This window comes from Corythoichthys intestinalis, chromosome 4 (assembly GCF_030265065.1).
Source record: "Corythoichthys intestinalis isolate RoL2023-P3 chromosome 4, ASM3026506v1, whole genome shotgun sequence".
Taxonomy (NCBI): Eukaryota; Metazoa; Chordata; class Actinopteri; order Syngnathiformes; family Syngnathidae; genus Corythoichthys; species Corythoichthys intestinalis.
In genome coordinates, this window is record NC_080398.1 from 52,536,159 (window position 1) to 52,562,311 (window position 26,153).

At 38.3% G+C, this 26,153-nt stretch overlaps 1 protein-coding gene across 4 annotated transcripts in view; it reads right to left on the reverse strand.

Annotated features, from left to right (window-relative positions):
* ube3d (ubiquitin protein ligase E3D) overlaps positions 1–26,153 on the reverse strand; it is a 47,931-nt gene that overhangs the window by 8,255 nt on the left and 13,523 nt on the right. For 2 of the 4 annotated variants that reach the window (XM_057835178.1, XM_057835179.1), the window contains exons 6-10: positions 24,910–24,982; positions 24,750–24,828; positions 19,499–19,607; positions 15,501–15,649; positions 9,950–10,088 (exon numbers count right to left, since the gene is read on the reverse strand). In XM_057835178.1, coding sequence (XP_057691161.1) covers positions 9,950–10,088; positions 15,501–15,649; positions 19,499–19,607; positions 24,750–24,828; positions 24,910–24,982 — 549 coding nt within the window. Of the gene's footprint in view, positions 1–733; positions 8,145–9,949; positions 10,089–15,500; positions 15,650–19,498; positions 19,608–24,749; positions 24,829–24,909; positions 24,983–26,153 lie in introns of those variants that run through there. The other 2 variants (XM_057835177.1, XM_057835181.1) reach the window with 2 other exon arrangements.

Consider the following 26,153-nt stretch of genomic DNA (forward strand, 5'->3'; position numbering starts at 1 on the left):
GTGAGTTGCTTCTAATGCAATGAGGAGGTTCAGAGGATAGAACAAACTGAAAAAGGAAACTGTAGTGAGTAAACAGGGAGAAGCAGACTTATAATAGCACTTTGTTAAGCTGAGGCAGGAAAGAGATGCTGACAAGCCGCTATGGACCATGACATAAAACCCACAGAGCCCGAGGGACTCCTCCAGTGTAATTGCACTGTACTCGACAGCCACCCATTTAGGAAAGGTTGAAACATAAAAAACCATATGAAACAAACCTGATTAAGGAATGGCATTCCCTTTTATTACATGTATGCACACATGTACACACATTATGGAAACAAATACAAACCAGATTTTAAAAAAAGTTGAAATGAAAACTAGTGCTATCAAGCAATTAAAAATTTTAATCGCAGTTTGTATAGTTAACTTGTTGTTAACGCACACTTAAAAAGAATGCCTTCATTTTTTTCTGTTCAATAATTCTATGAAATTTTAATACATACTACAGCAGTGCTGTCAAGCGATTAAAAGATTAATCCCATGTAGTCCATAGTTATCTTGTGATTAATCGCATTTTGTTTATATTTTTTTAAAATGCAAAAATGATTACAGTGATCCTTTGTTTTTCCAGTTAATAGGGACGCCCCCCGCGAAAATTGAAAATCCGCGAAGTAGAGGCAGAGTTTATTTACATTAAAAAAAAAAAAAAAAATATATATATATATATATATATATATATACAGTCCCAGAAAAAAGTCTTGTCGCTTATCCATTTTGTAGAAACAATTGCTAATAACCTGACTTTTAATGATTCAATGGGTTTCAGAAATGGCTCATATGAAAGCTAAGACCCTCCCAAATGATGTTGAATGTACAAAAATATATTTGTTTCAATGAAAAAAAGATTGATCATTTAACGAAGACATAAAGGTCAAATTTTGGCAAGACAAAAGTTTTGTCGCCTTCAGAAAGTAGTGTGAAAATTGAACAAAAAAATGTACTTCAAATACAAAAATATGTTACATAACATATGCGAATTAAGTAGTGGTGCTGTGAGATCCACATTTAAATATTTTGTATGACTTCCATGGGCTTGAAGGACTGCATCCATGCGGTTCGGCAAGGATTCATACAATTTATTGATGAAGTCATCAGGAACATCAAAGAAAGCAGTCTTGCATGCCTCCCAGAGTTCATCAACATTCTTGGGTTTTGTCTTCCATGCTTCCTCTTTAATCCTACCCCAGACATGCTCAATGATGTTCATGTCTGGTGAATGGGCTGGCAAGTCCTGGAGGATCTTGATCTTCTTGCCTTGAGGAACTTTGAGGTAGAGATTGACGTATGCGATGGAGCCCCATCCTGCTGCAGAATTTGTCCCTTTTTATGGTTAGGAATGTAAGAGGAAGCTAAGATTTGTTCATATTTCAGACTACTTATGTTGCCTTCCACCCTGCAGATCTCTCGGGGTGCAGACAATTAAAAAAAAACTTGTGGCATTTGCCAAGGCCCACAGCCTGTCAAAAGGATGGACGCTGGAAAAGTGGCAAAAGGTGGATTTTTCAGATGAATCTTCCATTGAATTACACCACAGTCACCTACTGGACCTACTGGTGCCCACTTGGATCAGAGATTCACTCAGAAAACAGTGAGGTTCGGTGGGGGCAAAACCATGGTCTGGGGTTACATCCAGTATGGGGGTGTGCGAGAGATCTGCAAATGCTTTGGTAGTAATATCTTGATTTATTTTGCTTGCAATGAAAAAACACAAAAGAGAATGAAAAAAAAAAAAAATCATTATCATTTTACACAAAACTCCAAAAATGGTCTGGACAAATGTATTGGCACCCTCAGCCTAATACTTGGTAGCGCAACCTAAAGAGAAAATAACTGCGAACAACCGCTTCCGGTATCCATCAAGGAGTTTCTTACAATGCTCTCCCGTGCATCCAGTCTAGTGGCAAGCAACCAGTTCAGAGTTGACCCCACCTATAGTTATCTAGGATAGGCTCCAGAACCCAGGCTACCCTCATGAGGATGAGAGGCAAAAAATGAATGAAGAATAAATAGTAAATTATAATATTAACATTTTACATACTGGGAAAATTAACTAATAAATGCAAAAATTCTTAAATTACAATTTCCCATTAATGGGGAACTATTTTGAAAACAGACATGGGTTTCTTTTGTGGTCGCTGGGAGCTACCTAATGCCTGTGGCAACCATGACAGGCAGTAAATGATCATGTGTTAATAGCAGTCAATTAGTTAAAATGTGTAAAATGATAATAATAAATGTGACTAAGCTTTTTTTTTTTTTTTTTTGAATCTCTGCTTTGACTTCGGTTTGGCAACATCAAATGGTCTAATTTAGTATTACCAATGTTGCTGAAAATAATGTCTTGTTTTATCCTTCAATTTTTTTTTTTATCTCCACTACCCAAGTGGCTATTATGACACAATACATGACAAAAACCATATACTTTCAACATATGAGTCTATTCTATCGGTCTAAAATGGAAGAATGACAAAAGTGTCATTGTTAAAATACTTGTAGACCAAACTACGCATCTGCTTAACAATTTATTGTGCAATGTATCCATTTTTCATGCCAATTCTGAATAACGTAGACGCCAATGCTGTGGGTGTGTGAAGTAGAAGATTTATGAGCCAGGGGCAAAGTGACACCAAGCCAAAGTACTTTACACCCCATTACACTGGAGGGTCCAGGAATGGAGGGTGCGGAGCACAGAAAACAATAGACGTTCATGGAATGCAGTCTCATAAGGCAGGTTATAGTACCATCTTTGATCTTTTCACAGAAAGTAATTGGGTCAAACATGTGTCAAACTTTGACACTTTAGTTCCGGGGTCCTAAATTAGCGGACCGCGGTCCACGACCGGACCACGGCACACCTCTCTGCGGACACAGAGCAAACTGCACTTTAAAAAAAATATATACTTTTTTAAACATTTATTATTTGTATGAATCGCAGATCTATCGCTATGCGCTAATATTCTATCGGTAAATTCTGTTTCATTTTTAGTCAAATATCTTCCATGTTCCCACTTCTGTTGTCATCTCTAAGACAACGATGCGCTTATTGGCTGAGAGAGCCTGCATGGATGCGCTGAATGGCTGAGAGAGCGTGCATGAATGCGGTGACTGGCTGAGAGAGCCTGCATGCTGCTAGCTAGCTAGCTAGCTAGAGTGGACGGACCGCAGCAGTGTGAAACACGAGTCTGCACTCTATGTGTTTACATGCCACCAGTAGAAGACCGAATCTAACAAAATGGCATGCTCAAAGTTGACCAAAAGAGAAGTGGACAACGAAAATCGCCCTTTCAATGAAGAATGGACTGACAAATATGCGTCCATTTTACCAACTGCAAGTACCAAACCTATGTGCTTAATATGCTTCAAGACAGTTGCTCTGATAAAAAGTGAAAATGTGAAACGCCATTATGTTCCCTAAATCAGAATTGAGAAGGCAAGAAATTAACAGGATGAAGCTGTCATATCAAGAGTCAAGGAAGGTTATTGTTAAATCTATGTCACAACAACAAATTGCAACAGAATGCTCACTCAGTGTCATGGGTGTTGGCCAAATATAAGAAGCCATTCTCGGATGGAGAAATAATAAAAGAGTGTACTAGTATGACTGAAGTGATGGCAGCAATGTTCGAAGGAAAAGAAAAGGAGGAAATGACAATAAAAATCAAACAAATCTCACTCTCAGATTCATCAACCACAAGACGCACTGAAGTACTGGCTGATGATGTGAGTAAACAGCTTTGTGACCCCCAAATGCCATTCCTCTCATTGAGAGGTTTTATAGTTACTGTCAATAATTATTAAGTTTACACCTTAATGACAGCGCTTGTCATTTATGTTCTGTACATGTGAACATGTACTGTACTACTTGCATGTTTTCTTTTTTGTCCGGCAGTGTTTTACAGTTACAAAATGTACTGTCAATAGTTATTGTTTGCACCTTAATGACAGATCTAGTCAATTATTTAGTGTACATGCGCAAACATTGTACTTCCATTTTTGTTGTTGTTTTTTTTTTAAATGTATTTTAAGTCAAGAAAATGTTTTATTTTCATTTAATCAGAATGTGCACTGTATTTTTTGTTTGGTCAAAAGAAAACCACCTTTATCACCGTCGACCTGCCTTGTACTTGACTGACATTAATAAATGGACCCATGCTTGTATGAAAAAAATAATTGTGGACCTTCAAGATGTGTATTTGAGGAGCCGGTAGTAGTAGTACCGGTACTATTATTTTATGGTATCTACAGTTTCTTACTTTTCACTTATAGATGCAGAAAAATAATAACAGCATAAAGCCCTGTATCTTAATTTGTTGTATCATAATATATTTAAGAATTTCTATGCCTCCCAAAAAAGCTTCCGGTTGCATCCTTACTGTTTCAAACAAGATCTCAGGTAGTTTTAAACCAATTCTAGTCTTAAACCAATTCTAGTAACTGTAGATGGCTGTGTGATCACATTACCTTCCTGTCCTCAGCCAACAACTTCCCAACAGACCACCACAATCAGGAAGTATTCGAGTGTATCATTTCATCACACTTCTGAGTACCACTGTAACCATTTCCAGGAACCAGACAGATACTATGTCCCGTGTCTGCCTTGTGTTTGCAGCCTTCTCAGTTTCACTGCAGTCTCACCTATCTCTGTTAACATGCAACCGCAGACATCATTAATGTAGCTGAGAAGCATTAAGGATATCATACCACAATATGTGACAGGAAAATGTACCTGTGCTAAACAATCTTCTGTTATCTTCATCATTTTTGCTTTTAGAGAGAAACATGACCATTTTGTTGCTGGGGAACAGCTCCCTCAATAAGTAGGCGATCATATTTTTTTGCAGATTGAAAAGCAAAGTGACAGCTTCAATTTTCTGAGCAGGAGCTAGAATATAATGATAATTAACACTGTCATTATGCTAAAAATGAGCAAAGGGTATGGTTGTCAACGAAGTTAAAACCCATTCATTTTCTCCTCCCCAAGACAACAGACGCTAAATATAGGTATTTTCATGGTTACTCATGAAAAGTAGCTTGACATAAAGCTAACAGAAAAATGGGAAATGGTCAAGTATTGTGTTAGCAGGGAAATACTGTAATTTTCGGAACATAAGCCATAACTTTTTCCTCCATTTGAACCATGCGCCTTTTATAACAAAGCATCTTATTTATGGATTTCTTTGGACAAACAAGCTTCACGTTTTCGTTAAAAATTTAACTTGGCTTCGCAACCTTGTGTCCTGATGATTTAGCCATTTGGGGTGCGTTTATAGCCTCTAATTTAAATTGTTCAGTTATTGAGCTTTTTCAATGTAAAGATACCTTTTGTGTCACCACAGAGGAACCATTAAAGTTGAACAATGGCTTGTTAGACATCTCGGCTGATACTAGCGCCGACAAACCCTTTCAGGCGTTTCATTACACTTCATCAGAAACTCTGGGGATTTTCTAGATGAATAGGGCCCCATCCGATGCTACGCGCTGGTCAAGGAACAATTTTAAAACGATGGATATCCACTATTTGCTACGAGAGGATGCTATGTAAGTACCGATTTGCCATTGTCAACCAGCACTAGGAGGACTTGATTGCCGACGAAGGCTTTGCCCGATGCTAGCCTTGATAGCCTGTATTCCTGAGTTAATCACAGAGCTTACCATGGGGATTTTTGAGAGGACTTTCTCCGCTGCAACTTTTAAAGTTTAATGTTACACGCATGTTCAGACCGCCTGAGGGAATATAAATGGGATTGTGGTGTATGACTCCCTCTACAACTGCATGCGTAGGATGCACTTAGCGTGTTGATGTTATTTTGGTTAATAAATATTAGGGCTGTCCCAAACGACTAATTTTCTCCCGATTAGTCAGCAGACTATTTTTACGATTAGTCAACTAATCAAAAACATAAAAAAAAAAAAAATTTTTAAACTAATTTAACGGTAAAATTTTGGTTGACACTTATTAATTCCCAAAGACATTTTTGGAACACTTACATTCTTTATTAAAGTACAAATAAACACGTAAATAACAATAATAAATCACAAATAAACAATGAGGTAAAAATGCTGATAACATTAACTAGTGCAAAAGAATGGAATGTAAACCGATTCAGAACACAGACTTCGCCTCTCTAACATGATTCAAAACAATTCTTAAAAAAATATCTAGCATTAATATTATTGTATGGCGCTACCGTATTTTTCGGCCAATATGTCGCAGTTTTTTTTCATAGTTTGGCTGGGAGTGCGACATACTCTGGAGTGACTTATGTGTGAAATTATTAATACATTATTATATCATTTCACATGTTATTTTGGTGTTTTGAAATGACACTGATGGTTTGGTAAACTCGTTAGTAAGTTCTTTATGCTATAGTTATCTGAACAGTGTTGGGCACGTTACTTTAAAAAAGTAATTAGTTACATTACTCACTACTTCTTCCAAAAAGTAACTGCGTTAGTAACTGAATTACTCTATAGTAAAAGTAACTAGTTACCAGGGAAAGTAACTATTTACGTTACTTTAAAAGAACTTGTTGTATGTCAAAGAATTTGAAATTTTCTAAGCAGTATTCGAGTCAGTGGAATAGAGAAGAACAGACAGGTAGTTAACTTGTTAGGTGCTTCAGCAGATTTTAATTGCTTACCACAGATGTCGACAAAAGCTTTGCCCTGGGACATAAATTACACATTACATGCAGGTTCTTTCCTTTAATTTCGACAAACTTGAAATAATGTCTATATCTCCACCTCTTAAAGGACAATTTTTCTTCTGAATGCTCTGCCATCCCGACCCTAGGTATCTGTTTTGCGTGTGTGTGTTTGCCGCACGAGCTGTTCTGGTTTGCTTGTGAAATCACCATCTCTGATTGGCTTACCATGACACATGACTCTAACCCTCAGCCAATCACAATCACTTCCATCGCATCTCTCGAGGGGCTGCATTCAGGTAGGCTCGTTTCCCGACAATTCACGCCACCTTCAAAGCGTCTGCCGTCCTCAAGATGGAAGCAGAATTATTGCTGGCTGACAGTGGGAGATGGGAACGAGGCTAGCATCAGGTGTAGCAAACACAGAAACGTTACCAAAGATTGGAAAGCATTGTCTAATTGAATGAGCAGGGACAAACAGCTTGGAGTCAGAAGTACGTGCGCTATTCTCGAATCTGAACGCACCCCAAGTCTTGGATGTCATAACAAATCAACAGAGCAGAGAGTCGACTCGACACGGCTGGTAGTTTCTTCAATTTATTCAGAGTAAGTAACGCACCGCTTTTGACCGTCAGTAACGGTAACGGCGTTGTAACGGTGGAAAAAGTAATTAGATTACCCCGTTACCTAAAAAAAATAACGCCGTTACGTAACGGCGTTACTCCCAACACTGTATCTGAATAACTCTTAACTCATTCACTCCCAGCCATTTTCACCAGAGCAAGGCCCTTCGCTCCCGGCCGTTTTTCTGGATTTTGACTGATTTTGCAAGGCCCACAGAAAATTCTGCTCTATTGCTATATAAACATGGAACCCACCAAAAGAAAGATTAGATTCTCTTCTTTCAGCAGAAAAAAGTAAGTTAATATCTTTTTCCATTCTTTAGAAATCAGCATTAGAAAATAGCTTAGTTTGAGCAATTTTCCAATTTCTGATGAAAAAACGGAGAAAATCAGCTTTTTGTAAACGCAAACATTTCAAACATAACTTTGACTTTATCCAAGCTATTTTTTGCATTAGTTACATCCCAAACATCTGAATAATGTTTTCGTTTTACAAAATACACTGAAGAACCAGACAAATAGAGCTTTGATAGCAAAGTAACAATTTATTCACACATGACTACTGAGAGATGACGGTTTGTCGACGAGATGACGCCGTTGTCGCCACGTCAGCCGTGTAAACTTTTCCCACATCGTTGTCTGTCTCACAAAGATGGATTATTTTTGCGTTTCTGCGGGGTCTGCTCGGCGAGCCGCAGCACTGGGGGTCTCACTCGTTTTGCTCGGTCGTCCAGCGCCTGGCCTCCCAAGCGTCCTCTCGGTTGTTTTGTTCGGTCGGAGCGCCGCCTGGCATCATGCCGCCAGCGCTCCGACCATGCGGCCCGGCCGTTCACTGCTGTTGAATCGGGTTGCCTTGTCTTAGAAAATGCGCTACTGCCCTCCAGTGGCCAGTTTTATTGCTTTAAAATGGGTTTGGAGCGTTGTTCTTTGTTTCTCAGCTAGAGCGGAAGCTATATATGCTTCTTATTAAAAAAAAAAAAAAAATTGCAAAAGATGTATAAATACGTTTTTGGGACAGTGAAGCATTTAAAAATAGAAAGTATTTATAAGTTTCTGGGAGCAAATGAGTTAATAGCTATGTTAATGTAACATACCGGCCACGTTCGCAATTCGTTGTTCATGCATCATGTAACATTATCATACTGTACACTTATTCAGCATGTTGTTCTCTATTGTATTTTTATTTTAAATTGCCTCTCAAGATGACATATCTGTTCTATGTGTTGGACTTTATCAAGTAAATTTCCCACCAAAGTGCGACTTCTACTACTCTAGTGCAACTTAGGTTTTTTTCCCTATTCATTGCGCATTTTTGGGCTGGTGCGACTTATACTCAGGTGTGACTTATAGTCCAAAAAATACGGTATAAATAATATTATTATAATAATTATAACAATTATTCATTGCCAATCAGATTTTTCATTAAGGTGTCTTTTTAAAACTATTTTTAGTGTAGAATCTGAATTCTGATGTCTGTGGTATGAACATGATGTGCTTTTATTTTGAAATGTTCACCGAAAGTACGTTCGCTAAACTGCTAACCGTAAGCTCGACACTCTGCAAAAAAGCATTTTTTCCCCTTTCTTTTTTTCGTTTGCAAATGCTGTTAACCAGTGATTTTTCATGTTTGAAGTGTCATCTTTTAATTGCGAGTTCGCGTTTTGGAGAAGACTGCCAATGTGTTTTAGCAGGCTAAGGTAGGTTGTCTTTTTTTCCCACAATAGCCTCAATGTGGCAATGCAAACGTTTACAGTGTTTAATATAGATGTGCTTCCTTATTTTGTATGTCTGAACTTTCTACGGTGTGTTGATGACCAATAAACATCTGTGAAAGGAACTGGAGTCTGATATGCAATCAACACGCACGTGTACACACATGCACAAATGTATGCACACACGTGGCGATAAAACACAGCCGTGAAAATTACCGCCCTCATTTTTATTTACCGTGCAATAAATGGACTTACTGCATATCGCGACATGTTTAGCAACTGCAATAAAAAATGTTGTTAGTTAGTTCAACTGGGTGATGGCGCTTTAGGTGTTCATTCACGGCTGACGTGCAGCCGAGACAAAACACAACAGTGTACCTTCCTTTGTTTCGTTGAAATAAGTCAATGTTTTGGCCACTCTGGTGCGCTTTATTTATTTATTTTTTTGGGCTCTGTGCCGCTTTCCCCTCCTTGCATCGTCCGACATTTTCAACTTTCCACGCATAGATTTTTTTAACCCTTCATTAGCAGTCGACAGAATGTTGTGCTCGTCGACGCATTTACGTCATCGATGATGTCGACTAGTCGGGACAGCTCTAATAAATATATTTTTGATCAATGAAGTGTTTCTGTGTAATCTCTCTATGCATATGCTCCATATTAAGACATGGACACATGCGGCCCACAGTGGTGCAGCCGTATAAATGGATTAATTTTTTTCTAATTTGGGCTGTGAGACTTAGTCAGGTGCGCGCTATAGGGCAGACGTTACGGTAGTTGGTTTCACTTAAAAGTTATTGCTGTAAGAGGGGAAGATACTCTCCACATCTGCTACTTACCCAGTCTCAGTGATATGACCATTTTTGATATACGAAGAATATATTGTTGTGATGAAGAGGAGCAGCAAGTCTTAACTGTAATGTCTCACCTTATAGGCTTTCATGTGACGCATTGAATAAGGAAGTGTAGCACTGCTGTCTTCTATGACTTGTAACAGCTCCTCACACACCTTCAGTGGAAACACCACAGCGTGTCCTGTGGCATTGACCTCCCAGCTGGTGGCGACTCTGAAAATGTAGAAAGAGAAAGTGATTTATTGTGACTGCCAGAGCCATCTTCAGCACAAGCAGAGATCCAAAATAGCTGCAATAAAGCTCATGAAGAATGATTTTCACTGCTGTTTTCATAGTCAATTTTAATTATCAACTGTGCAGTATTACAAGGAAAAGATGAAAATAGATAGATGATCAGCTTGCATGTCGTATCGGTCGAACACTGTGCCTGATGTATGAAGTGACTGAACCAGGAAAGACTGATGTTCTGTCAATACGCTTCTGCAGATCCACTTTGGAATTCTATGTTAGCCATCTGTGCTTTTTGTACAAGATATGTCTTATCTAAATGTACTTTCACTTAACAGTGGTTCTACACAAAGGCGAAAATGGCATTTACTAAGAGAATGACTTACATTTTACAACAACAAAAAAATCTATTAACACGAAGTCATTTTAGTTGTTCCACATACACAATGTTTAGTTCTCTTTGCTCTGTTTATTCATTCCATTCATACTGTATGTGGATATAAATTGGATATCTATCTAAAACTTCTGCAGTTGGAAAACAATTCGTATGTATCTGTCCTATACATCAACAAGTGAAAAATATCCCTTTACGACAAAATAACATGAACAAACGATGTGAACGAAGGTACAGAAAATAGCTTTCCTTTCTTGATACTAAATGAGAAGTTACCAGCTTAAGAAAATATTGGATCTGTTATCATGAAACCTTCGAAATTACCACAAAAGCATGACGGCGGAGACCTCCCAAAGGGACACTTATTCACATCAATAAATACTGCAACATGTGACGATGCGTTATAGTGTCCATGGGTGTTTATACCTTCCAGTTGTATTTGTTTTTGCAATGTGAATGACTACACATAAAAATCATAATTAACAAATAATCCAAATGGGGCATCACGCCCTGCGGTATGAATATCGCTTATGATAAAAAGTAGTGTTTCCTGATCCGTGACTCCGTATTGGTATCAGCACCCGATATGGCTATTGTTGGAGTACTGGACAGTATTGGGCGAGAGAGCTTATGCTGTTGAGAACCCCGGTTTTTTGTTAGCAGATCTTCAAGGTGAGTTATTGCGTGATCAAACTTATTCCAATATAATTATGTAGATTGTTAGCATCCAGAGCTGTCCTGTGCTTTACATACAGTACAGGCCAAGAGTTTTGAACACAACTTGTCATTCATTTCTATTTTCATGACGATTGACATTATAAACTCTCACTTAAGGTAATAAAACTATGAATGCACACATGTGATAGTCAGGATCGGAGTCGTGTCGTGGCTGACTGTCCTCATTAAATTCGTCATCTGGATCGAGTGTCCTCTATGTCTTGTACATCCAACTCACGTTTAGCTATGTAAGGGTGGTCTATATTAGGTGCTTGGCGTGCATCAAGGCCACCGTATCGCACCATCGGACGTGTCTGGATCAGTTTGAGTGGCAGCATCCCTCATATTAGGTGAATACTGAACAGACACATTTACTGCCTGATGAACTGACAGTAGAGGTGAATTATTAGCTTCCTCTGTGACTACCGGTACGCCCGAAGGTCCGCTTACACCTGTAGCGACAGGAGCAGCTGTTCTGCTTAAGAGAGCGGCCAGCATTTTCTTGTCTTTGGCGCTTTATTGTGCGCATTTCACTCGCTATCCGAGCGCGTTAAGGGTTCTTGTGAGGGAAAATAGTTGGAACAGTATTTGATTTTAGTCTCTGCTTATATCCAGCCACTCCGGTGAGCTCTTTCATATTTTGTCGTCGACTAAAAGCCTCGAACAAGGTAGGAGGAAAATGGCGACAACAAAGCCTTGGGTCTTTGGGAAGTTTTGTCAGTCGACAGGCATTTTCCCAAACCTTTCTCCTCTTTTTGTCAATAGGAAATTTGTGGAGACTCACATAACTCCCCTTGTTTCCATTTGACTGGAAATTGCATCCAAAAGCAGCACATCGTGGCATTTTACTTAGCGAGTTTAGGCAGCAATACACAATTGTTGTACACAATTGACAATGTCCCAATTACGTCATCACTCCGAGCCAGCAAAACATGGCGCCAACTATCGGTCAAAATGTGTACTATATATTATAAAATATTGCCATTGATTTAACATTTTATGCGTTTCTAACAACATATTTTAGTACAAGAGAACAATTGTAGTTTATTAGAGCCTATATAAGTATAACACCATTTACCATTTACATGTCTTTAAGATCGAGGATCCCTTTAAAGCCCTCAAAGCGCTTCACACAATATCCTCATCCACCTAGTGGTGACGCAGTACCAGGAGCAACGTGGGGTTTAGTATTTGCTCAAGGATACTTAGATGAGGTCAACAGGGCGAAGAATTGAACCCATAACTTCTGGGTTGGGGAAAGACTACTCTACCACTGAACCACGCCACCCCCTATTATTAGCTATTGTTTTCTATTTGTGTGATTCGATAAACATGCTTTGGCATTTAAATGAAGTTCAGTGTTTGCATTATTACGTTTTTTACGTCAATTTCTACACTTTTACTGCAAATGAATATAAAAAATCGGTTATCGCCCCTCTAACTACTAATAATCGGTATCGGTCCTGAAAAACCCATATCGGTCGATCTCTAATTTTATCACAGACTTCACCAACAGTTGACTAGACAGTTCCTATTGACATTGCGCCACCCCTTCCCGTATGGGGCCGGGTCAGGTAGAGCGTCGTGAAGTTTTCACTGCTATGAACTCAAAACACATGCTCTGTTCAAACGCCGGATTTATGTGGAAAAGGACATAAGTTTTACTGCATACAAGCAGGCAGGAGTGTCTCAAGAGTGATTTGGTCGTGGATTCAAGGTAATTATTATATATAATAGAATAATAGAATAAATGCATGCACTTTGAAACGTTACGAAAAAAATTTGAGAAAAAATTATCGTAACTTTAGCTTGAAATATTACGTAATAGACGTAATATTTCAAGCTAAAGTTACGTAATTATACGTAAAATGAATGATAATTGCCAGTTTTTTTGCTTTTAACCAAGAATCTAGACTGTTTTACATTCATATCTATAAAAATGCTGGGATTTACGCATTTATTTACAAGAACTTTCAATTTAAAAAGCTCTTTATTTTGTGACGGCCGCCACATTGGATTACATAATAGCATAACTTTAGCTTGAAATATTTACGTAAAATGAATGATAACTGCCCTTTTTTTGCTTTTAACCAAGAATCTAAACTGTTTTATGTTCATATCTATAGAAATTCTGGGATGTATACAATTATTTGTAAGAATTTTCAACTTAAAAAGCTCTTTGTTTCGTGATGTCTGCCATGTTGTAACCATATGTAACCATACAGGATAGCATAATTTCACATTCAAATAATCAGGTAATTTTTGGCCAACTGCCCGATGTTTTTTTTTTTTTTTTTTGTAATTTAGACATTTCTGCATTCATACAAAAAAAATTCGCATTTCACGTGTTTTATTTTATGTAACATCTTATTCTAAAAACGACGAGGGCCAGATAGCCTGCAAGACGAGCTGAGGCAAGAGTAACATCAGAAATAAACCCAAATAAATTATGATTGTATATAGAAAAATGCTAATTCTGCTTTTGTTGAGTAAAATTAAGATGATTCTGCATTCTTTCCTCAAGTATTAACTACGTTTCTGATGGGAAAATTGAGTGATTTATTACCTGCAAAAGTACCAAGCAAAAACCTATATATGGTAAATATTGCTATTCGTCCTGAAAATATAGGTGACTATCTCAGCATTTGATGAATTTTGTGCATCTAGCAAAAAAATCTGAAAATTTTATAGCCATTTTAAGTTTTGTTATTTATATTAAAATATAATTATTCAGGATTTTATTAGGGCGACTGAATATTTTTATGTCGCTGCTCATGGAGACTCATATATACCTAAGGGTGGCGCCTGTTTTGGTTTTATGTCGCCAGTAGCTTTGGTTTTGAAAATATTTGACTTTTAAGTTTTTGAAAATAGGCCTCCTACAGATCAAAGTCTATGTTTATACCAGTATATAAAATAAATACATTTAAAATATTTTAAGATGCATTTATATAAATATATTCTGCCCCCGCTAGATGAGACACTGTACACGAGTGCACACACACGTGCATGCACACACATACACCCTGATTTAGCAGATTTTGCATGTCACAATTTTGGTGTTTGAACTAGCACCCAAAAAACAGAAATAGGTCAGTGATTTTTCTTGTTTTTTAACTTTTGAACTTGAAGTTTTCTCATGTTTGTCTGGTATTGATATACAGTACTTCCTCAGGGAAAAAAAGAAAGAAAAAAAAAGTGCTCTGCATAAAAACAATAATAATTGTCTTTAAAATCTCTTAAGTATTAGAAGAAAAAAAAAATGTCATAGCTTTTCTGCAGAGACAGCCTTGAGTTAGAATACTTTTTGACAGCTTAGACCTGACTGCATTCAGCTGCCGGGAGAGCAGAGTAGATAAAAAAATGCCAAATGCTGAGTCAGTTGAAAATAATAAGGGTTGAAGACTTCTCCATTGGGGTGCTGATATACAGAACACGAAAAACCACATGCAGAGAATCCACCTACACTCTTGTAATGCATCACGGCAAGGTACACAAATCCAGCATGTGCAGCCTTAGGGACAAGTCAAGATAAGACATTTGATGGCAATCTCATTTAGAAAATAATGGAACATTATGTCTGGGCATGCAACCACAGCACAAAGTAACATATTAACTCATTTATGCACTCTTTAAAGAAAGATGTGCCACTCTGTGTGAGGCAAATAATGACAGACACGGGCCACTTTTCTGCCACGCATAATTTAAGTTGTGTGTTTTGTGTTAGTTTCCTCCTAAATTCTAAAATAATACTTAGCACATGTTGATGACTGAATTGAAAACAATGTAGGTGTCAATGGTTTTCTCTTTCCTGTCTAAATATGCACCATCTTGTATCATCGGATATTCTAGTACCCCAGAGTTCCTCAAGAATGGTCATAGAGGTAGAACATTGCAAGATACTGTACTGTACACTGTCACCATGCCATCGCACATCTGAACAATAATTATGTATAATGACAGACTAGACCGATACAGTCTGTAATAAAGTAATATAGGACAAATGAATACTAAAGTGCTTCTGATACATTTAAGAATTGGAATTTAAAACAAATCTGTCATTTGTTCGCACATAGGCTGCATCAAGCATATTTTTACCTTTATGTAGCAAAAACCTATTTTTATTTTGCTGAGCATCAACTCTGTAAACAAAATCCATCAAAGAAGCCTTTCATCCTTTACTTTGGAGTTATGGAAGTGTTGATTAAGCGGATGCATAAAAAAGATGAAAGATTTAGGCAAAAAGGGGCGAAAACTGATGGAAAAATGAGCCAGTTTTTACTTACGCTTGCTGCTGGACCCCCATATGAGAACAGTCTATGTAGAGAAGTTTGATGGCTTTTGCCGCCCTCACTGATGGACTGTGATGAGTGACGGTGCAATCAGACCATCCTGGGACTGAAGCCATGATGGAATCGCTGTTTAGCAGCCAGAGCTTCAAAAGAAGAAGACCTGACAGGTGAGTTAACATTTTGGAAATGTAACTCAAGTACAAATGATGAATCACATTTTACCTAGTCTTTGTCAAAAAGTAAGATGGAGAGATTTTAAGTTAAAAAAAAAAAAAAAATTAGTTGAAATGTTAAACAAAATACAGCGGTACCTCGACACACGATTGCATCGACATACGATCCTTTCGACAGCTGACGTAAAATTTGACTCATCATTTGTCTCCACATATAACAACATGCTCGAAATACAACGATTTATGACAGCGTCGCAATTTCATAGTTTTCCCGAAAGACGGTCGCACGGCGGATTTTCTTGTGAGAGAAATCAGCATGGGTCCCAAGAAGGTTAGTGGAGAAAAAGAAAGGAAATGAGAGAAAAATATTAGCGTGGTGCATGCGTCAGTGAACTGGCTCGACATTAAGGCCAAAATATGTCTACGATCTTGACGGTCCTCCTCCGACCTCCATTCGCCAGTCTTTATAAGTTAAGGTGACAATAATTATTATTGTGACATCGGCAACGAAGTCACCAGCTTCGTCAGGTTTTTATTTTTTTTTCCAGAACTTGTGCAACACAACACGGCTACTGTCCGCCATAGCCAACGCAAACAAAAACATGATAAAAAGTAAAAACTTCCCACTCTACCACATCTCTCTATACACTTTACGTTCAGGAACAGCATGCAAAACACAACCGCCATATTAGAAACCAATTTGTTACATTATTATTATTCTGATTTGTATTTAGAATTTATTTGTTTTGCTATGTGTAATTGCTATTTGTTATTGTACCAGCAGTATTTACTAAGGATTTAGCGTAGGTTTTTGGGCTGTGGAATGAATTAATCAAATTATAATGTATTCCTATGGGAAAATCCCGCTCGACATACGATCATTTTGATTTACAAAGCAGGTCCTGGAATGAATTCAATTCATACGAAGAGGCACCACTTTGATTACCAGCTTGCCCCAAGAGGATAAAGCACACAATTACCGTACATACCTACAGTATGCACACTCAAGAACTTGTTATGTAAACTTCATGCCAGATACACACTGTAGGCGGAGCAACATTAAATTATGGGTGGTCTGGCCCCTTCTTTGGTCAGTCAACTCCTTACCCGGTTCATTAAAGAATTAGAAACATATGAATATAAAAAATAAAAAAAAGAGTTGAGTGCAGAAATGAAAAAGTTTGGGGTTCCATTACAGTATGTTTTCACACAGAAGCGGCTTCCAGAAATCAAACAGAACTGGATGGCCTGAAAAAAAAACCCTCATTCAGGGCTCACTTGGCGAGCGTATGAACCCCGTTTTTTTAAAATGATGGGCTTTCAAACGTGCATTGTTTTGAGCGAAGTATTCTGATGAAATTATTATACTTTCATTGTATTAATTTCATACAATATTGAAAACAAATGCTTTCCTTCAAAATGTTACTGTAGCTCAGTACTTCCCTTATAGTGGTGCGGCCCACCCAGCGTGGCGCAAAGCGATGTTGGGGGGGCTGCATGTAACATCGGGGAACATAGTTTTTTGCCGTACTAGAGTAAAGTGTAATTTCACATCCACTCAGTGGGTGACAGTGGCGCTCTCATTTTTAGAGTGTGTGCAGTATTTTTGAACCAAACAAGAGCACACAGCAACGAGCACGGAGATATGAAGAGCTAAGACGAGGAAATACGACGGAGAGTATGTAGCATTTGGCTTGACTTTTAATACAGTGGGGATGACGAAAGACGTGTATGTTTACTGTGTCTAAAAATGTTGGCAGCGGACAGAATGAAGCCAAATCAATTAGGATGTCACCTTAAGATATTAGACCCTAAACACATTAATAAGCCGCTTGTTTTTTTTCAATGAAAACGTGCCGAATATTGCCAACAATCGTCCCGCCTTGTGAGTGCTACATGAGTAAACCAGCAAGCACTGTTAGCATCATATTAATTGGAATACCAAGTTGCTCAGTACAAAATAACCCCACAATGTAGCAAAGCAGCAAAAATAAAAACTGTCCCTCTGTCCAACGACACTGTCATTTATGTTCCATTTTTTTTTTCCCGGTCAAATTGTTTAGCATATTGTACTCTGAGTTAATGTAGCTAATGAACTTGAATTATTTATTATTTATTGAGTTTATTCAATTTTATTTTTCAGTGTCCAATGGTCAAAAATGTACCTTGGGTGTGTGTCTACAGTTTGGTTGTGACTTTTTTTTAATTTTTAATTTTAATTAAGTCAAATTGATGCGCATGGCCTTTCTCTTATAAACAAAAACAATGGTTTTTCTTTAATGTTATCAAAGACACAATGTTATGCAAAGGTGTAGATCTAATAATTTAATAGACAAGTGATACTATTTAAAGTGGTAGCGGAGAGTTGGGGGGCGCGAAACATTTCGTAATAGAAAATAATTGAGAAGCACTGCAAAGGGTACGCAAGTCCCGAATGTCTGATAACACATTTGCTAGACAAGAGCTTTTTATATTTAAACTGCTAAACCTTGCTGATGGATTCGAAAAATATTTGCAATTCTTTAGAAAAAGTTGAGACAGTGTCAAAATTCAATTATTCATATTTGGTGTTTGCTCACTCATGTGAAGTTTACGTGCCATGGATGTGTCAGAAATTTGGATCAGAGGACACATGTAGATAAAACGTGCACAAACCATGGTTTATTAAACAATGTACACAAACAGGAGACGTAAGCAGCATACAGTATAGCCCTTAATCATTAACTCTTGTTTGTATGATAGTCTTTTAGAATATGTTAACATGAGTTAGCGACAACAAAAACAGTGTGTCTATACTGGAAAAACATTGGGGATGACTGATTTTAGCAGTCCTGTTTATATTTGTTGATGAACCTACTAACATGAATTAGGTAATTAGCACAGAACTGTGAGTAAATTCCTTCCATGTGCTTTATTTCATACTGAATTATAATAATAATAAAAATCATCACCGCTAAACTAAAAGTGTAGATACTGCATGTAAGGCATGTCAGTGTGCCTTATCTTGTTATGGATTTCAGTGACACTCACAAGTCTCAGGGAAAATCCATGCTTTCATGATTTGAAGCCAGCCTCAGCTGTCAGCGAATCACACCTCTTTGGTGTTTCTGCATTCATTCCTGTCTTATGCGTTGTGGGTGTGTTAGAAGTCTTGACAGGAAAATGTGCAGATGAAAACTGCCCAAGTCCAGGCATGTAAAAAAAGTCATTAATGTGAATAGCAGAAATTAGCCACTAATGTGCAAATCCAGTGTGGTTTTAACGGAAGATTGAGGGGAACAAAAAATGACTGTAAACCAAATGAAGTTAGGAAACAAAGTCTCCTCAGATAAAATAGGCAACAGTCGGGATTTGCCATCACCTTATCTCCTCTTATGTAATCCAGATTCTTGTATTGTACGATATAAGGGTGAATTTACAAAAACAATTTGAGTACGATATTATAAAGCATGCTGAAATTGTTACACTGAATTCAGGATTGGCTAATTTTTGGTTGGGATATTGAGAACTTAGTAACATAACCTGCTCTGCTATGTTGACGTGAGTGTGTCGCTAAAAGTGGTAACCAAATTAGATGTCTCAGTATGAGGCAGGCTAGACTCAGCAAAACCTTGCAATAGGCCTGCCCCCAAGATGAACACTGCCATCTACAGTTTAAATAAATAATTTGCAATTACATAAAACCAGTGAGATAAAAAAAACAAAACAAAAAAAACAAACAAAAAACACTTCAAGTCATATTTTTAAAGTATGTTGTAGTCAAGCAACAGTATTTTACTTGGGTACATTATTTCAGTTCCCTGCCCTGCCTCTTCTTACCAGTAAAAAAGGCTTTCCACTTGGTGTTTGGACAGAAAAGTGGAAGGAACTCATGGAGTTGGAAAGAGCTGCAAGCCTTGCAGCTATAGTACTCTCCAAGAAGAAGGATCTGTCCAAAAGAAACATATGATATTGCAATGACCATAATTTTGGGACTAAAAGCTGTTACTTTTGACCCCCCCCCCCCCCCCTTGTATCCTGTGGCTCATAGTCCAGTGTGGTTTATATATGAACAAATGCTATTAAATGCTATTAAATTTGATGGGTGCAGGTTATAGTCAGGTGCGTCTTATAGTCCAGAAACTACAGAAATACACATTTCTAGATTTATTATCACAGCCTCTGAAACTTAATGGTCACTTCACTGAGTAAAGTATATTGGTCACATTGTTCAATCATTTTTATTTTTAGATGCAACAAAATTCAGGGATGTGAGAAACATTTTAAAGCTCAATAACCAAAACTGACCTTGACTTATTTGTGGACGTGAATTAAGATTTAATGGGGGGAGGGGGGGGGGGCTCATTGAAATCTCATTTTGACCGGTTGTATCTGGGATCTTGTTCTTTCGGTTATGATCCAAAGCTTATGACCATTGGTGAGGCTAGGAACGTAGATCAATATGCAAATAGAGAGCTTCGCCTTTCGGCTCAGTTCCTTCTTTACCATGATAAACTGACACAGAGATCGCATCAATGCAGACGCTGCACCAGTTCCCTTTTCGATCTCACACTATATCATCCCCCTCATTCATATACATTGCCCAAAACTACTTGAATTTTAGATAAATTAAAAAAAAAAAAAACATTCCAATTTACCATGGACTAAGTGAATGAATGTTATTTATTTCTAGGTCGTCTGTCTGTCCGTGAAGCATATTGGGATCTTTTGGTGATTTATTGCTACACTGCTGGCCAAAAGTATTTATTGGCTCCCCTGCAATTCTGTCAAAGAATGCTCAATTTCTCCCAGGAAATGATTGCGATTACAAATGCTTTGGTAGTAATATTTTCATTTATTTTGCTTGCAATGAAAAAAAACACACACACACAAAAAATCATTATCATTTTGCACAAAACTCCAAAAATGGGCCAGACAAAAGTATTGGCACCCTCAGCCTCATACTTGGTAGCACAACCTTTAGACAAAATACAGTGCCTTGCAAAAGTATTCGGCCCCCTTGAATCTTGCAACCTTTCGCCACATTTCAGGCTTCAAACATAAAGATATGAAATTTTTTTTTTTTTGTCAAGAATCAACAAGTGGGACACAATCGTGAAGTGGAACAACATTTATTGGATAATTTAAACTTTTTTTAACAAATAAAAAACTGAAAAGTGGGGCGTGCAATATTATTCGGCCCCTTTACTTTCAGTGCAGCAAACTCACTACAGAAGTTCAGTGAAGATCTCTGAATGATCCAATGTTGTCCTAAATGACCGATGATGATAAATAGAATCCACCTGTGTGTAATCAAGTCTCCGTATAAATGCACCTGCTCTGTGATAGTCTCAGGGTTCTGTTTAAAGTGCAGAGAGCATTATGAAAACCAAGGAACACACCAGGCAGGTCCGAGATACTGTTGTGGAGAAGTTTAAAGCCGGATTTGGATACAAAAAGATTTCCCAAGCTTTAAACATCTGAAGGAGCACTGTGCAAGCCATCATATTGAAATGGAAGGAGCATCAGACCACTGCAAATCTACCAAGACCCGGCCGTCCTTCCAAACTTTCTTCTCAAACAAGGAGAAAACTGATCAGAGATGCAGCCAAGAGGCCCATGATCACTCTGGATGAACTGCAGACATCTACAGCTGAGGTGGGAGAGTCTGTCCATAGGACAACAATCAGTCGTACACTGCACAAATCTGGCCTTTATGGAAGAGTGGCAAGAAGAAAGCCATTTCTCAAAGATATCCATAAAAAGTCTCGTTTAAAGTTTGCCACAAGCCACCTGGGAGACACACCAAACATGTGGAAGAAGGTGCTCTGGTCAGATGAAACCAAAATTGAACTTTTTGGCCACAATGCAAAACGATATGTTTGGCGTAAAAGCAACACAGCTCATCACGCTGAACACACCATCCCCACTGTCAAACATGGTGGTGGCAGCATCATGGTTTGGGCCTGCTTTTCTTCAGCAGGGACAGGGAAGATGGTTAAAATTGACGGGAAGATGGATGCAGCCAAATACAGGAACATTCTGGAAGAAAACCTGTTGGTATCTGCACAAGACCTGAGACTGGGACGGAGATTTATCTTCCAACAGGGCAATGCTCCAAAACATAAAGGCAAATCTACAAAGGAATGGTTCAAAAATAAACGTATCCAGGTGTTAGAATGGCCAAGTCAAAGTCCAGACCTGAATCCAATTGAGAATCTGTGGAAAGAGCTGAAGACTGCTGTTCACAAACACTCTCCATCCAACCTCACTGAGTTCGAGCTGTTTTGCAAGGAAGAATGGGAAAGAATGTCAGTCTCTCGATGTGCAAAACTGATAGAAACATACCCCAAGCGACTTGCAGCTGTAATTGGAGCAAAAGGTGGCGCTACAAAGTATTAACGCAAGGGGGCCGAATAATATTGCACGCCCCACTTTTCAGTTTTTTATTTGTTAAAAAAGTTTAAATTATCCAATAAATTTTGTTCCACTTCACGATTGTGTCTCACTTGTTGTTGATTCTTGACAAAAAATTAAAATTTTATATCTTTATGTTTGAAGCCTGAAATGTGGCGAAAGGTTGCAAGGTTCAAGGGGGCCGAATACTTTTGCAAGGCACTGTAACTGCGAATAACCGCATCCGGTATTCATCAATGAGTTTCTTAAAATGCTCTGCTGGAATTTTAGACCATTCTTCTTTGGCCAACTGCTCCAGGTCTCTGAGATTTGAAGGGTGCCTTCTCCAAACTGCCATTTTCAGATCCCTCCACAGGTGTTCTATGAAATTCAGGTCTGGACTCATTGCTGGCCACTTTAGAAGTCTCCAGTGTTTTCTCTCAAACCATTTTCTAGTGGTTTTGAAGTGTGTTTTGGATCATTGTCCTGCTGGAAGACCCATGACCTCTGAGGGAGACCCAGCTTTCTCACATTGGGCCCTACATTATGCTGCAAAATTTGTTGGTAATCTTCAGACTTCATGATGTCATGCACACGGTCAAGCAGTCCAGTGCCAGAGGCAACAAAGCAACCCCAAAACATCAGGGAACCTCTGCCATTTTTGTGGAGGGTCTGTTCTTTCTTTGAATGCCTCGTTTTTTTGCCCTGTAAACTCTATGTTGATGCCTTTTCCCAAAAAGCTGTACTTTTGTCTCATCTGACCAGAGATCATTCTTCCATAATGTTTTTGGATTTCTCAAGTATGTTTTGGCAAACTCCAGCTTGGCTTTTTTATGTCTCTGGGTCAGAAGTGGGGTCTTCCTGGGTATCTTACCATCGAGTCCCTTTTCATTCAGATGCCAATGGATAGTACGGGTTGACACTGTTGTACCCTCGGACTGCAGGACAGCTTAAACTTGTTAGTCTCGTCAATCTTTCTTTTCTGTCCACATCTAGGGAGGTTAGCCACAGTGCCATGGACTTTACACTTATTGATGACACTTCGCATGGTAGACACACGAACATTCAGGTCTTCTACAGACAGTTCTTTGGTCTTCTTTCTTTTCTCCATGCTCAATGTGGTACGCACAAGGACACAGGACAGAGGTTGAGTCAGCTTTAATCCATTTTAACTGGCTGCAAGTGTGATTTAGTTATTGCCACTACCTGTTATGTGCCACAGGTAAGTAACAAGTGCTGTGTAATTACACAAATTAGACAAGCATCACATGATTTTTCAAAGGGTGCCAAATATTTTTGTCTGGCCCATTCTTGAAGTTTTGTGTAAAATGAAGATGATCCCCCCAATTCCCTTTTATGTTTTTTCATTGCAAGCAAAATAAATGAAGATATTACTATCAAAGCATTTGTAATTGCCATCATTTTCTGGGAGAAATTGAGTATTATCTGGCATAATTGCAGGGGTGCCAATACTTTTGGCCAGCAGTGTATGTACAGCAGTGTTGTTAATCTTACTGAAAAAAAGTAATTAATTATAGTTACAAATTACTTCTCCCAAAAAGTAATTGCGTTAGTAACTCAATTACCTGAATGTAAGAGTAATTAGTTACTTGGCAAAGTAATTGGTGATAATTATTTTTTTTTTTCCCTCAAAAAAAAAAAAAAAAAAAAAACCATTGGCCACATTATGTGAAGTTTTTTGTGAAGGTATTTGGTAAAATTGGCCCGAGCCCAGTTCTTTACCCTAATTTACCCTTTACCCTGAATCAACTGTTAAAAGTTGTTAAAATTGCTCCCATTATTGCATTAGTTCCCTTCTCTCTACTTTCGACATATGACAGTTTTAAAACTGTTTCATTATTTAAAGATAGATTCAAGTCAAGATTTTGCCGATTTAGAAGTATTTTAGATAAAAAGTTACTTGGGTTCGCTAGGAAGGTTCTCTACAACAGAGCGGTCCTAAAAAGTACTGCTTTAAGATGGCGCTGTCTACTAACGCATTTAGTGCCATGTCTGTCATTTTGCATCTAGTTATATCTATATACAGTACATGTGATATCTACCATGTCTACCATTATCTACCATAACATGCGGGCGTAGTTTGTAGGCTATCGGTTACAACATGTATTATTGGAGCTACCTAGCATCGCGTTTGCTCGGCGTCACAACTTTCTAGCCTCCTCCCCACTCCTGCTCCGCTCTGTCGTCTCGGTGAGTCCGTCTCCCTCAGATTTTTCGACCAATATAGTAACGCATAGTAACGCATGCCTTTCCGTCCTCAGTAACGGTAACGGCGTTGCCAAGATGAGAAAAGTAATTAATTAGATTACCCACTACTGAAAAAAATAACGCCGTTAGTAACGCCGTTATATTGTAACGCCGTTATTAACAACACTGATGTACAGCAATTTTTGCTGTACATTTTTTCTCTCTCTCATTCAGCAGTAGGTGCTCGCTTGTCATTGCAGTTTAGTAACAACTTAACCCCGCGCTCACCACCTGCTGGGTGGCTAAACATTGGTAGAAAATGTGCTTGATTGAGTGTGCAACATAGCCAACATTGAAAGTGCAAAAATTGCAAACGATCTGGTTCATTTAATTGTGGTAGTCCAACATTGTGACCATGATTAAAATTTGATTTATTGTACGGACCATTAACTGAGCATTTCTTGGTCAAAATAAATAAAACTCTTACCTGCTCACTGAAGACTCTGGCATTCTGTCCCCCACACTAGGCTCCACCACCACCTGTGTGACATATAGTCTCAGGGTCTCTGCAAAGACACAGCAAAGACAGCTCATAAAAACCAGGGGCTTGTGGTTTATCAATGACAAATTAGTTAGAGGAAGCATACCCGGTGTCAATGCCTCCCCGAGAACAGACGAACAGCTCATGCAAGACACTAGTTCCAGTCGGCGGCAAGTTTTCTGGACATGGAAGCATATATAATAAACATAAACCGCTGCATTCTTGTCAGTATAAATCACACTTTTTACATAGATTGGCTAAGCCTGTGACTTATACTGTCAAAATATAAAATTTTACATCGCCTGAAATGTTCATTTAACACTGGCCAACCATGTAAAAAACACTACCCGCGATCAGCCACGACAGGGCTCACTTGGTTTGTGACTAAGAAACGCCAAGAAATAGCGAGCCTTAGAACACATACTTATGTATATATAAACATTATGTATTTAAGATATTAATCTAACCAATAAAATAAATGAGAAGGGATTGTCGATATGGAGTTGTTGTTTTATTTATTAAGTTGTACGTGCATTTTCATAAACATTTAGTCTTCTTGAAGGCCTGGGCTTGTTTTTTTGACCCTTCAGATGTAGTTTTCTAAGCTACACAAGCAGCTATAGTCTTAAAGGGAATCATGGTTAGAAAGACTTGTAGTTCTTAAAAGATATAATTTATTATGAGTTAAAATAATTTGATATCAAAACCCCTAATTTGTAAAATTAGTTTAACTAGTAGGTCGCCATTGTTGTTAATGTCGCAGGGCGGTGACGTCACTGGGTTACACTGCCCGACTTCCAGAGTATGACTCTTGAAACATAAACATGTCATCTGTTCAGCCCTTTCAATTTGAACCCTTAAAGGAATATTAATGAGCTGTCGATATTTCACAAAAAGAGCAGCAAAGGAAAAATGAACAGGAAAGACCGGATGAGACGAGAATATGACAAAACCGGTGTTCTGCCTAAATGTGCTGCACCGGCGAAACGTCCTACAAGAGGTGAATTTGACACCCAGAGTAAACTACTACTGTGCGCTTTCAGCTTGTTTTGTTTAGATGGATGTAGACAAAACATGCTAAAGAAGCCTTAGGAAAATATTTAAGCCTAGTAATATCAAACAAGGGTGGTTTAAAGACGCTACGTGACTAATGTGGTCAACAGATCATCAATCTGCTTTAAAGCTACCACAAGAAAACACAATGCTTAAAGGTATGAGAGGGAAACACATGCAAAAAGTATTTTGAGGCAATGAAAAGGTAATATAAGACTCAATAAAAACACATAGTAAGTACTTGCCGCTTTTAACAGATGCGGGCATGTGTTGGACATCTCGTCGCGTACGAATTGC